Source organism: Sesamum indicum, linkage group LG5 (assembly GCF_000512975.1).
Source record: "Sesamum indicum cultivar Zhongzhi No. 13 linkage group LG5, S_indicum_v1.0, whole genome shotgun sequence".
NCBI lineage: Eukaryota > Viridiplantae > Streptophyta > Magnoliopsida > Lamiales > Pedaliaceae > Sesamum > Sesamum indicum.
In genome coordinates this window covers 11594837-11608968 of record NC_026149.1, presented here as the reverse complement: position 1 = coordinate 11608968, position 14132 = coordinate 11594837, and the positions used below count along the sequence as shown (strand labels likewise).

The 14132-nt window shown below is 36.5% G+C and overlaps 2 protein-coding genes and 1 long non-coding RNA gene across 4 annotated transcripts; 2 read left to right on the top strand and 1 right to left on the bottom strand.

The window, feature by feature from the left end:
- On the bottom strand, nt 1439–6391 carry LOC105162391. 2 transcript variants are annotated; one of them, XR_002287138.1, is made up of 6 exons: nt 6250–6391; nt 5734–6140; nt 5208–5379; nt 3996–4084; nt 3774–3917; nt 1439–1649 (listed from the first exon to the last, which is right to left on the bottom strand). It is a non-coding gene; the product is annotated as an uncharacterized LOC105162391 (long non-coding RNA). The 2 variants fall into 2 exon arrangements; XR_847846.2 differs by lacking the exon at nt 1439–1649 and having other exon boundaries at nt 2404–3917.
- LOC105162401 (zinc finger BED domain-containing protein RICESLEEPER 2-like) lies at nt 7497–8905 on the top strand. The gene is made up of 2 exons (XM_020694122.1): nt 7497–8279; nt 8345–8905. The coding sequence occupies exons 1-2, from the start codon at nt 7497–7499 to the stop codon at nt 8903–8905; spliced, it is 1344 nt and encodes a 447-aa protein (XP_020549781.1).
- LOC110011278 (zinc finger BED domain-containing protein RICESLEEPER 2-like) lies at nt 8043–10086 on the top strand. The gene is made up of 2 exons (XM_020694064.1): nt 8043–9511; nt 9602–10086. Exons 1-2 carry the CDS (start codon nt 8921–8923, stop codon nt 9704–9706), a joined length of 696 nt encoding a protein of 231 aa, XP_020549723.1. The 5' UTR covers nt 8043–8920; the 3' UTR covers nt 9707–10086.

Here is a 14132-nt window from a genome sequence, read left to right as displayed (position 1 = left end):
ACTAACCTTATGTTTGGTTTCAGTTTTGGGCCATCTCAGAGATGGCCCAAAACAGAAGCAATGTTTGCCATTGCTTATTTTGCCATGTTTTTGTCTTGTTTCTAAGTATTTTATCTTGTTTCTAAGTATTTGATTTTTAAATACAAATATATTTTATTTTAACCACTTAATATTTTATACGTAATGTTTTCTACATCATTGAAATAATTAAAAATTTTAAAAAATATAAAATAATATAATTATTCTACGCGGTTAATTCATATATTACATTATTTGAATAATGTATTTAAATTTATCACCTCGAATAGAACAACTAACAAAAATATTGTTAATCCATTATTAGAGTGCATTTAATTATTTTTAAAAGTGTATTTACATAAATTATTTTTTTTCATTTCCATACATATATAATTAGGAAATAATATTTATTTTAATCCACTCACAACTAAATAAATTATATATATTTTTATACATATATATATAAATATATATAAAAGAGACATGATTTGACAATGAACAGTATTTTTTGTCTCCCCACTACCCAACATCAAACATAACATACTTATTTTATATTATCTCCAAAAATAAATCCAAACATACACACTATTTCTAACTTATTTTTATTTATCTTTGTTTTTCTCTCTCTATCTCCACAAAATACCCAAAAACAAGTTAAAAACAAAACCAAACATAATGTAAGTTTCCAAGAGACCATTTCTGCGTGATACCAGAAGAGGATCATACATAAGAAAAGAAAACAAACCTAGAACATAACGAGACTGCAAGATCATATGATAACTGGAAGCGAGACACCGTTGGAGGACACCTAATAGCTGCACTATGTATTGCAGCTTCTCTTGCAACACTCGACGATTCAGTATTAGCCATATCAGCAGCATCTCCACAATAATTTCCTAAAACAATAAGATCGAATAAACAGAATAAGCACTTTAATTTCAGATATTGATATTAAATAACTTCTCTAGATAGATCAACATAAATATCGATAGGAATTAAGCCAGTACAAGTGACTTACCAGGACTGAACCCCTAGTGATAAGCTCTTGGGAAGTGACAACAAATTCTCGAGCTTTTTGCACCAGTAGTCAAGAAAAACATTAATTTAAGAGAGTGACTTGCAATGCAACCAAAGATTAAATCACTATAGATGCAGAACAACAAAAAGTAGCACAGACCTAATATTAACAAATGATGGTATCTAATTGTATCTGTTGATTTTCAGTGGATAAGAAAATCCCTAGCAGAATGCTAAGTCCTCAAAGGTACCTAAAAGATTTTACAGTACTTATGTTCCATATATTCTTCTCATGATGTAATCTTTTTTTCATTTAAAACACCTTGCTGCGAGCTCATAACTCAATACCTGTCGAGTATGGACTTGAATTTTACTCCTTCAACACTTCAAGTGCATAAAAAGATAAATGCAGGAGAGCACTAACACACCTAGCCCCTCGAAAGAATAGCTCGCACTACCAATGAACTAATGAATGGGTTCTGCATAAGAGTGTAGGGGACAAATGATAAACATGATATGATAGCATATAAATAGTCACCTGCACCACGGAACACCAGCACTAAGAAGCACATCCAGGGACATCATCTGGTTATCACCAAGTGTAGCAAATGTAACTGAAAGATATTTGATGAACTTCATTAAAGAGTTTAACAAAAAGATGGAACACAAAAAAGGAATCTGATTTTATTTTCAATTATTAGTTAACAATGATTCCCAACCTCACATACCTGGATAAACCGCATTCATGGGCCAGTATAGATTAGAAGTGAAAAATTTATAATACTTGTCTATATGCAGCATGGTAGACTTCTTTAACTCTTACATGCAAGCACATACATTTTCCTTTTAAGGGGCGGTCATGTAAGATGCACTACTGCTATATACTGAACTTGCACCCTCACCCTGCTGGGATGGCAATCTAAAGGGAATAATTCATTAAGATTAAAGAAAACTATAATAATATAGAATTTGAATATTGTTACAATAAATACAAGGCCAGAATCTATCTCCTCCTCCTTCCAACCAAAAATAGTAGTCACATAAGAAAAGGCATGCCTAAAGTAGAGGATTTTACACACAAAAATTTTCAGCACTCAGAAATGTGACAATTTTTTAATAAATCAATAAAGAAAAGAAAGGACTGCCGCAATGTCATTAAAGTTATTGCTTCCAACAGAATGAAATACTATGTGCACATAATCTCAAAACACAAACGCCGCAATACATTATGCAAATGCTAACTTATCATAATGAGGGTAAGAGGCCAATCACATCACAGCACTTCGTTTTGCCAAGTATAGAGGAGGACACTCAAGCTTCCACAAAATCTATGGGTTTCAAAATGTTATCATCCTCGATGCTAACACAATACCCTTTTATCTCCTTACATCTACCTAGTCGGGACGGATTTCGCTTTTCTTTCTTTTCTTTGGCCACTAATGAATTTTTTTTCTTTTTTCTTCCCCTTCTGCTTTAGTCACGGCTTTTATTTTCTTTTTTTTCCTTTGTTTTTGCCCGCGACTTGTGTTCTTTAGCCCGTTTTCCGGTCTTTTGACGCGAATGACAACACTTGTGGTGAAGGCACCCGGTTACTCAACCAAAAAACGTCGCATTCTGGCCTTTTGACGCGAATGACAACACTTGTGGTGAAGGCACCCGGTTACTCAACCAAAACACGTTTTACCTAAAGTGCTTTGCATACTCATAGCTCCGGCCACCGTTTTACGTGAATAACAACATTTGTGATGAAGTTACCCAGTTACTAAGTGACCTAAACCAGCGGAGTAGATGTAATTTCCTTTTTCTTACTTTTCTTTCTTTCTTTCTTTTTTTTCCGGAAGGGGAAGGGCCTTTGAATTTTTCAAAATGGATGCATGTCCCATGTTAGGGATATAAGGATCAATCGGGTAAAGTTATAGCAAACAAATATGATCTCACAAGAATCCTAAGATTTAGTAGAAGCAAAGATATTCCAACTCTGTTTCAAAGCAATTCAAAATGCATGAAATTATGCTTCAACGACTCCACAGTTAATCAAAGCAACAATCACATAACGCTAGTGCACATTCATGTCTCAATCTTATGACTTCCTAAATCACATTTATTTGTCAAATTACTAAATAATATAAACAGAGGTAGCTTGATAGTAACTGGCAAAAGAAAACAAAACAAAAGAAGTTTGATAGGATAACAAAAGATAAATGATAACTTAAAAAGAAGTTACCCTCTGTTCCTATGTGTTAATTAACACTACATATATGTCATGGAATTCTTTACTTTCAAATGGTTTTATCTCATTTGGAAGGTGAATTGGGCTGTTCAAATCAAAATTAGAATATGAGAAGTTTCATGTAATCCTAAAATGCTAAACAGAACACATCGTTTACTAAAATGCTAAACAATTACAGACATCCCAACAACAAAATATGTCTCACAGAGCTTCATATACCACAAAGAACAATACACATCGTTTACTTGAATGAGATAACATAAAAGCACAACCAAATAAAACAAGATGAGAAACACCCACACCACAGTAGTAAAGTAATTGAAAACCACTTAAAAAGCATCCAACACTATTTATCAAAGGAACAAACTTGCCATAGATAAAAAGAAAATCACAACCCCATAATGTAGATGATAAATATCAAGAACTCAAGATAACAATGCAAACATATAAAGGAATGCTTGATGGATGAAATGAAGAGTGAAAGCCAAGAAAATGATCAACTTTTTACCACCATTATCACTTTGCAAAGACTTTCTAGTTTCTGTGTCATTGTTTTCAAAGACCGTCTTTGCCACCTCATACACCTTCCATTCGCATCCAGCATGCATGAAGACGTAAGACAAACAAATAATTTTGAAATTCCACAACCAAACTGCATGTTCACAAGAGGAATTAGTGTACTGTGCATCATTCGCCATTGTTGGATAAATAAATTACAAATAGAACTTACTTCTAAAGTCTTCATGACTCCTCAAGCTCTACCGCCTTCTTGGACCATTCCTCCGAACCTTCCTTAAACGAGTGTACAAGCTTGGTTACCTATGTGGTCCAGAAACATTGAAACACAAAGACATTGACAAATGCATTAGATGTGACAAATGTCTACACACACATATATATATATACATATGAACAACCAATGCATTGCTTAAAAAGATAAGTAGTTGTTAAGACGAAGCCTTAACCAACCATCAATCCTGGACTTATAAGGGCATCATACAACTAAGAACAACATGAATATATATACACATAAACACAGAAAAAATGACCCTCTTATATACAAGACCGTCGTGCTTTGTTATGTTGATCGCCAGCATGGTAAGTCCTCAAAGGTATCTAAAAGATTTTGACAATACTTATGTTCCATTTATTCTCCTCCCAATGTCATTGTGCTACTAGTGCTTAACTTAATACCACCCAATCTCCATGCCCAAATATTATACTCCTTCAACCCTTCAACAACATCAAAAAGATAAACGTAGGACGAGGACCAGCCCACCCATCCACTCAAAAGAATAGCTAGCACTACCAATGAACTAATGAATTGGTTCGCATAAGTTTCAGATCTATTAACAAGTTCCATATTTTCGAGAACAAATACAATAAAAGTGCTTTGGGGGTAGCTGATCATAAATCAATCTTGAGTAGCATAATCATTCATGATACATGTACTCACAAAGCTCCACAACTCAGTAAATTACCAAATGAAACAATATTTGAGCAGAAGCTCATCAGCTTCAATATTACCCAAACTGACTAAATACAGGAATATCACGAATAACGTCTACATCAGACCAAACTGTACAGAAAATCCTAATATGAGGATTGTTCAAACAGCAGAAACTCCCTCTCACTCACAATATGGTATTAGATGATGAATGTATTCAACTTGGAAAGGAGACTGAACTGTTCGTGGTAATAACCAACAATGATAAACTGTGAAGGCCCTTAAAACCATCAGAAATTGAAGCTGGTTCTTGAATTAGAAGATAAAGAGGGATGAAAATTGGATTTGGACAGGTCAAGGGGACCAAACATCATAAAAGAAAAAGTGGCTTCCATTAAAACTTCATGTCATAGAATTCATCATTCACAAAAAAACTAGCATGGTTCTGAAAATTAACTGTTACAAGTCATAAGAAAAGCGGAAATCTCTGCTCACCAGATGCATACGAGATTATTTGCCTTTTCAAGTGAAATATAATGAGCCCCTTGGAATGCAGCAGCGGGCGGTACATTGAGTGGTCTGAAATCAACGGAATATGCCTTCTGAAAGCCATCATTGTCAAGTTTGCAGGTCTCCTGTCTGATTCACATCCTCTTGGCAATGACACCTGAGCAACCATGGAACACTCATGATTTAGATAAATGTTCACGTCCTACAAATTGTCACATCTTAAGAGCTGGAATAACAAAGGAAGATTACGGGATAATTATACAGACATGTACCCTCAGGTTTGGGTATTATGAATTAAATGAAAAAAAGAAAAAAAAAAAAAAGAGGGAAAGGCCTGCGTATTGAAAAATTATGTTTCCACTCTTGCTCATATTTTACATTACAGTGAGAGCAAACTTAGGACATCAACAGAGGGTATTCCAGTATTCCTTCTTTATCTATCAATATATGAACAATGAGAAAATATTGGGCCAAGAAGGATTGTTCAAACAGCAGTAACATTTCGCAATACCATAATTTGAGGCCTCCTTCGCGCTCTGTCTCTCCCCCTGCTTTTCTTGGTTTTCTTTACTCTGTCTTTTGGGTGAGAAATGAACACAAGAAAAAAGAAATGACTTCACCTGCTTTCTTTAACTTTTTTCCTCGGAGAAGTGACCAGAGGAGAAGGGAAATGGTTTGATTGTGGGGTTGGGTGAGGGTATTTTGGCGGTGGGAGGACGGAACTGCGGCGTCTCTCCTTCGCCGGCTTTGGCTTTCTTGGAGGGAGAAAATGAGGGGTATTGTTTGAGGTGTGAGAAGAAGAATTGCAAGAGGTGTGACGGCCTTCCTCGTACCTGCAACATCACCCACTTGCCTCATCTGCTTCTCCACATTCAGCAACATCTCAATTTTTGCCTCCAAATCTCCGCCTCCATTTTCCTACAAAATTAAACCAAAACATTCGATAAATCACAGCACGAGATACAAAATGGGGAAGCCAACAATAGCGTATAAGCCAATTGGAAATCAGGAACGCGCATTTGCTTACCATTTCGATCGAATAGATACGAACAATTGGGGAATTTTTCGTGCAATCGATGAAAAACAAAACCCTAGAGAGAGAGAAAGAGGAGAGTTGAAATATGTTTTACCATGCGACCATCTCACAGCTAATAAACCTATTACAAAACTATAAAATTTTTATTATACATTTTGACCCCTAAATTATTTTTATTATAACAAAAGTCCCCCTACAAAAAATAATTTAGTGTTGGCTGAACAAAGACACCCTTTCAACTTACTTTTATATTTTTTGTTTCACTTCCTAAGTATTTTTAATTAAAAAATCTCTCTCAAAACTACTTTTAGTAATTTTAAAATTTTTACTCAATTGTTAATAATAATAATAATAATAATAATAATAATAATAATACAAAAAGTCAAACCCATCTCTTTTTATCGTTCTTTTCTTCTTCCCTCTTCTTTCTCTCTTTCTCTTTTCAAGTTTTAACTCCATTTTTTTCCCAAATCATTCTCCGGAAACCCTAACCCCCAAATTCACGGCGAAGCGGATTGACAGCCGGCAACAAGTACAGCGACGAGTGCGGCTTCCAGGTAATCCTTCTTTCTCTGTTGACTTGAGACACGGTTGCTTTTACGACTATTTTGTATGTTGGACATGTATTACGCATGATAAGGAGTCATGTTCGGATTTTAGTTATACAAAGAAAAGAACAAACACAGACTTATATTGGCTGGAGTTATGGCAACATATAAAGTAGATGTTGAGTTGGATTTTTATTGCATATATAGCAGATATAGCTCGAGCTGGGTTTTTTCATTGCTTTATCTCAACATCTACTTCAAGAAAGTGACCTTGAAATTGAGTTTGTAGATTCTCAAAGTCATGTTTGGCATTTATGTTATTGGATTCTTGTTGTTGGAATTTTGGAATTTTGTTGTTATTGAAATTATGTTTATTGGATTCTTGTTGTTCAAAGTCACTTAACCAATATTTGGAATTTTGTTGTTGTTGGATTCTTGTTTAATACTAATCGGATTCTTTATTTATTTAATTCTTGTTCGAATTGTTGAATGTCGAGTTGTAGTGTTATGGACATTTGGAAGTTTTAGAATGTTATGTTAATTGATTACCAGTCTAGATATGCATTTATGGTTATCTTTTAATTGATAATAATTTCTCTAGCAAGGCAATAAGTATTTCCTCCTCAATGTTCAGATATGAATATTTCGGCAAGTACTTCTTTTTCTATAGCCGATTCAACAAGTCAAGTAATGCAAAGTGAGGAGGAAATACTTGAACGAACTAATAGAGTTGATACAGATACTATTGGCACAGAGAAGAACATTGAGGAGACTAGTAAAGATGATGAAATTTTAGGATCAAAACCCAAACGTAAAAAAAAATCAGCAATTTGGTCAGATTTCACAGAAATAAAGGATGCAGATGGAGTAATGAAAATCTCTTGTATACATTGTAAGAAGATGTATAGAAAAACCAAAATTACTCCAACAACTCAATTGCATCGACACTTGCAAAGTTGTGCTATTAAAGCAAAAGCTGACAAGTCTAAAGATGGACTTTCGCAAACACAACTTGGTTTTGTCACCAGTAGTGTAGATCCAACTTTGTGTTCAAGTCTGTATGTCGGGAAATTTGATATGGAGAAGATGAAAGAATCAGTGGCTCATTGGATCATGATGCATGAGCATCCTTTTTCTATTGTGGAAGAAGAGGGATTCAATTTGATGCAAAGAAGAGAAATGCCTGAGTGGCGAGGAATTACAAGAAATACATCAAAAACTTATTGCATCAACGTTTATGAGGCAGAAAAGAAGCAACTGAAAAGTTTTTTGAAAAATGTGAACAAAATCAGTCTCACAACGGATTGTTGGAAATCAAAGAACCAAAAGATCGAGTACATGGTCATTACAGGTCATTGGATTGATGAAAGTTGGCATAGCGTGTACTTAACTTTGTTCACATTCCACCTCCACGTCGAGGCCTTGAAATTGCAAATGTCATTTGGCGCTGCTTGGAGGATTGGGGCATCGATGGTAAGATCCACACCATATCTGTGGATAATGCGTCTGCCAATGATTCAGCTATTGAAAATCTGAAGATTTATGTGAGAAACAAAAGAAGACTACTTTGTGAGGGAAAACTATTCCACGTAAGATGTTGCGGCCATATACTTAATCTCATTGCTCAAGATGGACTTTCTGAGATTAAAAATATTGTTGATGTTATACGTGATAGTGTAGAGTATGTCCGACGATCCGATGCAAGACTTAAAATATTTTCTGAGATAGTGAAGCAATTGAATTTACCAGACAAGAAGTTAGTTGATGATTGTCGGACAAGGTGGAACTCAACATATGAAATGTTGGCTGCTGCAATCAAATTCAAAGATGTCTTCCCAAGGTTTGCTGATCGGGAACCACATTATGATATTTGTCTAAGTGCAGAGGATTGGACAAAAGCAGAGAAAGTGTGCTCGATATTAGAGCTATTTTGGACAGTTGCGCACATTGTTTCCGGAAGTGATTATCCTACTTCAAATTTGTTCCTTAATGAGGTGAGCAGAGTGAAAGTTTTGTTAGATAAGAAGTCATTGGAGAATGATATATTCATTCAGGACATGGTTGCAAGAATGAAGAAGAAGTTTGACAAATATTGGTGAGATACTAATTTGCTGATGTCTATAGCAGCTGCTTTGGATCCCAGGTGTAAGTTGAGAGCGCTTAATTCTGCTTTCCAAGACTATATTCTTCAGAGAATGTTGAGAGGCAAATTACTTTTGTTCGGAAGACATTGTATGAGCTCTATTCTAGTATGTGGCTATTTCCAAATTGAAGACGAGTCAATTGGAGAAGGGCAAAGAAACAAACTATCGAACCGAGATCTTGCAAATGTTGAAACTCAAAGTGGTTGGTCTGAGTATGGTGAATATCTGAAGTCAGTGGAATCTATTCAGCCTCAAAAGTCTGAACTTGATTTATATCTTGAGGAAAACTGTTATATATTTGAGAAGGACAAGAAGGATGGGAAAGACTTTGATGTTTTGGAATGGTGGAGAGTTGATGCATTGAAATACAAGATTTTATCGATAATGGCAAGAGATATTTTAGCTATCCCAATCACCACTGTTGATTCTGAGGCTACATTTAGTGCGGGAAGTAGAGTAATAGACAAATATCGTGCATCATTGACTTCAGATACGGTTCAAGTGTTGATGTGCGGAGGAGATTGGCTGAGAAAACGCTTTGAAGTGAAGAAAAAATGTTTGGTAAGCTCTTTTGTATTTAAAAGTTTTGAACATATCGCTATTGTTTCTAACTTATTATAAGTGTATTGAATTTCATTCATTAATTTGCAGTGCGACAAAAAAGCAATATATGTAAATTTGCCTCTTGATGGTGATGTGCCAAAGGTAACTTCATGTAACTCAACTGCCGATAATTGTCTCGATTGTTGTTTTTAAATTGCATCATGTTGTGACATCTTTGAGATGACTTAATGTGGTGGATTTGAGGTTTGAAGTTTGAGATTTGAGGTTTGAAGTTTGAAGTTTGAGATTTGAGGGTTGAGATCGGAAGTTGGAGTTGATACTTCAATTGGTTTTGATATCAAATTACGTGGTAATTTTTTTATCTTTTATGTTGGGTTTGCTAATTTTCTAGCAAATTATATCGATAATCTTGTGCTATTCTCATTTACTTGTAAAGAGATATATACATATTAGTTGCATTGTGTTATACGGTTCTAATTTAATTTATTATCATTTATTTTATGTAGGTTTGAGAGGAAAGCAACAAGAACGACTTCGTTACGTGGACTTTGTCACTTTTGAACAAACATGGGTTTAGAAAGATTTTTGGATTTTGATAAATTGTAACTAATTTATTTTTATTTAAATGGTTTATTGACAAATTTAATCTTTATATATTGTGGTTTCTATTTGGTTTTATGAATGTGGTTGGCTTGTTTGTTTTTTTAAATGATTAGTCGATTAAAAGTAAATTATTCTACAAATGTGTTCAAACTCATAATTCAAAACAGGATAAATCGAGCTCGAGCTGGGGGGCTCGAGCTGGGGAGCTCGAGCTGAAATCGGCTCGAGCTCGAGCCCGAGCTCCATCTCGGCGAGCTCAAGCTCGAAGTTCTAGAGTCGAGCTCGAGCTCGACAAAAATGGTCGAGAACATTGGAGGGGACAAAACTATTTTTTCCACCTTGGAGCTTGGATGTTTCATGAAACTGGTTAAAAACATCAATTTTCACCATTTTTGTTCAAGCTTGAAGGTTTACTTGAGAGAAAATTGGAAAAAAGTTCTCTTTCTCAAAACTCCTCAGAAGCCTAGTTTCCCTTCTTTTGCAATTATGGATTTAATCTACCATTTTTAACATCATAGACTCATATCAATCTGGGTAGAAAAATTTATACTTGTCCAAATCATGAATAAGATTTAAGGTTCTACACTTTGGGATTTGGGCCTAAAAACTAAAAAATTTTCAAATGGGTTTTGAAGAAAAACGAGAAACAATTGGTTTAATTTAGTGAGTGACAGAAAATTATCCATGAATTTTAGAAAATCAAGTGAAAATTGAGCTAAGGTTCCTTTGGAAAGAATGGGAGTTGGGAAAAAAAATAAAAGAATGAAGCACAAATTATTAAAAAATAGTTAGATTGAGGACTAATATTGTCAAGCTCGATAATTTGAGGATCAAAATTGAATAAGTGGTTTAGTTTAGAGGCCAAAATCGTAATTCTCCTCATTTTTTTTCTAGCATTTTTGCCTTACATGTACATCACATGACATTTCTCCGTCAATTCTAACACCAAATCTAACGGAAGGGACCAAAATTGTTAAAAAAATAAAAGTATCTATTTAAGGACTAATATTGTCAAGCCTGAAAGTATGGGGACCAAAACTAAAAAAGTGGTTAAGTGTAGGGACTAAAATCATAATTGTCCCTAAGTTGCAATAAAAAAAAATTAGAAGACAAAGTGTAAAAACGAGTACAGTTCGAGTGGTAAAATATAATTTACCCTTAAAGATAATAAGAATATATTTTGAGGGTATACCAAAAGTGTTTAGTTATTTTTCCAAATAGGGAGTTTGCATTGAAGCATTTTTTTCCTGTTTTAACTATAATTACATAATTACGTCTAATGCGTCAAAAATAGTAAGGGTCCAATGGTCTTGGACTATCGCTCAAGATTTAGGCTAGAGTATTTATGATCCTAGGAGAAGTGCAAAAAAATACGTTAGTACTTAGACGCCCAAGTTAGTACTTGGTTTAAGAAGAAATAAGACAAGAAAGTAATAAACGTAATAAGGGATCGAGATATGATAATCAAATTGGAAAAAAAATGTGCAAGTTCATGAGAGAATTCTTGATGAGTGCTAAAAAGAATGCTAAGAGTATATAAAGATATGTATTGCGCATGGATCAAACTTGTATATATAGGGGATGCCCCCACCTACTGCGGGTCCACCCCTTATCCTCCATTTTCGGGGAGAAGAGTTAGGGTGGTTGGATAAGTAGCAGATTTTTCTTATCCACAACTCGATATTCCAATGTAAGTATCCATAGGTCGTGGGAGACCCTTCACCTGCACGGAGTCTTAGCCGCCTAGGAATCCTAGACTCCAAGGTGACCTTCCTCATTCGAACTATTTTTCTAAGGCTATCGTGGCTCAAGGTGGTGGTAGTTGGTGGTCCAGCTGTACGCCACGTGAGTTTAGAGATGTCTTAGGCCTCCATCCTCCATCTTGGGTTGTTTGGTCCATTCGGCTGCTAGGGCAGGCTTATTAAGTGTTAAAGGTCAGGCTACCCCAGGCTTCTTCAGGCATACATATCATTTAGTCTCCCCCACTCTAAGGAGGAGGGTGCCATTCAGCTCATTCTTAGAGTATGAGACTTTCTTATTTAAGGGAGCTCCTCCTCAACGTCTCGGTAAGGCCTTTTCGATGGGTGTCCCTCGCTTTACCTTTTCCCACCTTCTCTCAATGCCTAGGGCTCCACATGTTGCTCCCTGTCAGAGCTATTATGATGGCTAGGGCTAGGCCTAGCCATCATGACTACTGCTTTAGGGGGCGTTCGATAACCGCCCCCTTCCATGCACCTGTTTTTGTTGGTAACCGACCAATGAGGGGCGGTTATGAGAGTGAACATAGGCTTAACCTTCCCACGTTCCTTCATTCAAGGCTTAATCTCCATCTTTCTCTTCTCATTATTTTGCGTACATGTTGAAGAAATATGAGTTTCTCCTTCCAAACTTGTAAGTTTTATCTCCTCCTACTCCTTTAGTTTTCTTTTATCCGCATCTTTTCCTTTCTTTGTACTCTTTCCGCACGTCCATGGTGTCATCAGACGAATCAGTGAGGTTTGTGAGAGAGATCTACCCAAGTGATGTTCCTTCCGAGGCTACTTCGAGGAGGATGGGCCCTGACTCATCTGAACCTGAAAGTGGTCGGAGGTGGAGCTTAAGGCAAGCGACAGTGGTAGCCCGCAGTCTACTGGATGAGTCCTCCAATGAGGAGGGAGTTGGGGAAACAAAGAGGAGGGATCCTCCTCCGGTGTCATGGGCGGACTCTTTTATCTCCCAGCAGAATGTATTTTTTAGGGTTACACCCAACCTTCTACCAGCCTTCACACATCTCAGAGTCTACCAACTATCCATCGTGTGTCTTCGACACTGAAGCTCGCTAACACGACATCTGAATGCCTCCCTGCGGTACCGTGTGCCTGTGCGCTCGTCTATCCAAAATACCCGTGTTCGTTGAGGCTCTCGGCACGCACACCTTAGCATCTCCTTGCGGATTGGGGTCCCTCCTGCCTTAAGCTTCCCGCCATTCGCCAGTTGGTGGAGGAATTCTATATTCTCTTCTTTTACTATTTATGTTTCCTCTCCCGATAGTCACCCCCATTCTCTTCCGCTAACTTCTTATACTTTTTTTCTTCCCAATTAAGGGCAGGTTCCCGCTTCCCTATTCCCCTTTTTTACTCAAAGGTTTCTTGTTCTTTTCCAGTTCCCTTGAACCAGCTAGTTCCAAATTCTTTTCGTATTTTAGCAGCTTATGTCATAGTTTCTCGTTATCACGGAGCCCTTGTGACAGAAAAGGCATTTCCTTAATGTTTCCAATCGAAGTGTAGAGATTGGTGTCTTCCATTTTTCCCCTCGTTGAGGGGTATCCTTCCTTCATTTAAGGAGGATGTCCTTCGGGAGGACTTATTCACTTAGAAGGATGCCCTCTGATAGAGGCTTATCTATTGATAAGGATGTCCTTCGAGATGACTTATTTGTTGAGAAAGATGTCATTCTAGAGGACTTATTCATTGAGAAGGATGTTCTTCGGGAGGACTTATCTATTGAGCAGGATATCCTTCAGCCATGCATAAAAAGTTTGAGGTTATGTACGTTACATGGGTGATGCAGGGGATGTCCTTCACTATATTTTAGATAAGCCCCTCGACCTATTACCTCCATAACTTTGTAAGGCCCCTCCCAGTTAGGGTCTAGCTTCCCTACTGGTTTTAGGGCGTCAACCTTTTGTAAGGCTAAGTCTCTAACTTGGAAACCTCTAGCTTTTAATCTTTTATTGTGGACACTGATCATAGTATTCTTGTATCATTATATGCGGAGGAACACCTTCTCCCGTAATTCCTCAATAAAGTGTATATTTCCTTAAGGAGTTTTGTATTATCTTCCTTAGAAAAGTGTAAAATTCTATGAGAGAGCATCCCCAGTTTCGCAGGAATTATGGCCTCCGTCCCATATACTAGGGTGAAGGGACTCTCCCCCGTGGAACCTCTAGAAGTGGTCTAGTAAGCCCATAATACACTAATCAATTCTTCCACCCAATTTCCACCAACTCATTTTAGCCTTCTTTTGATCCCCTTTA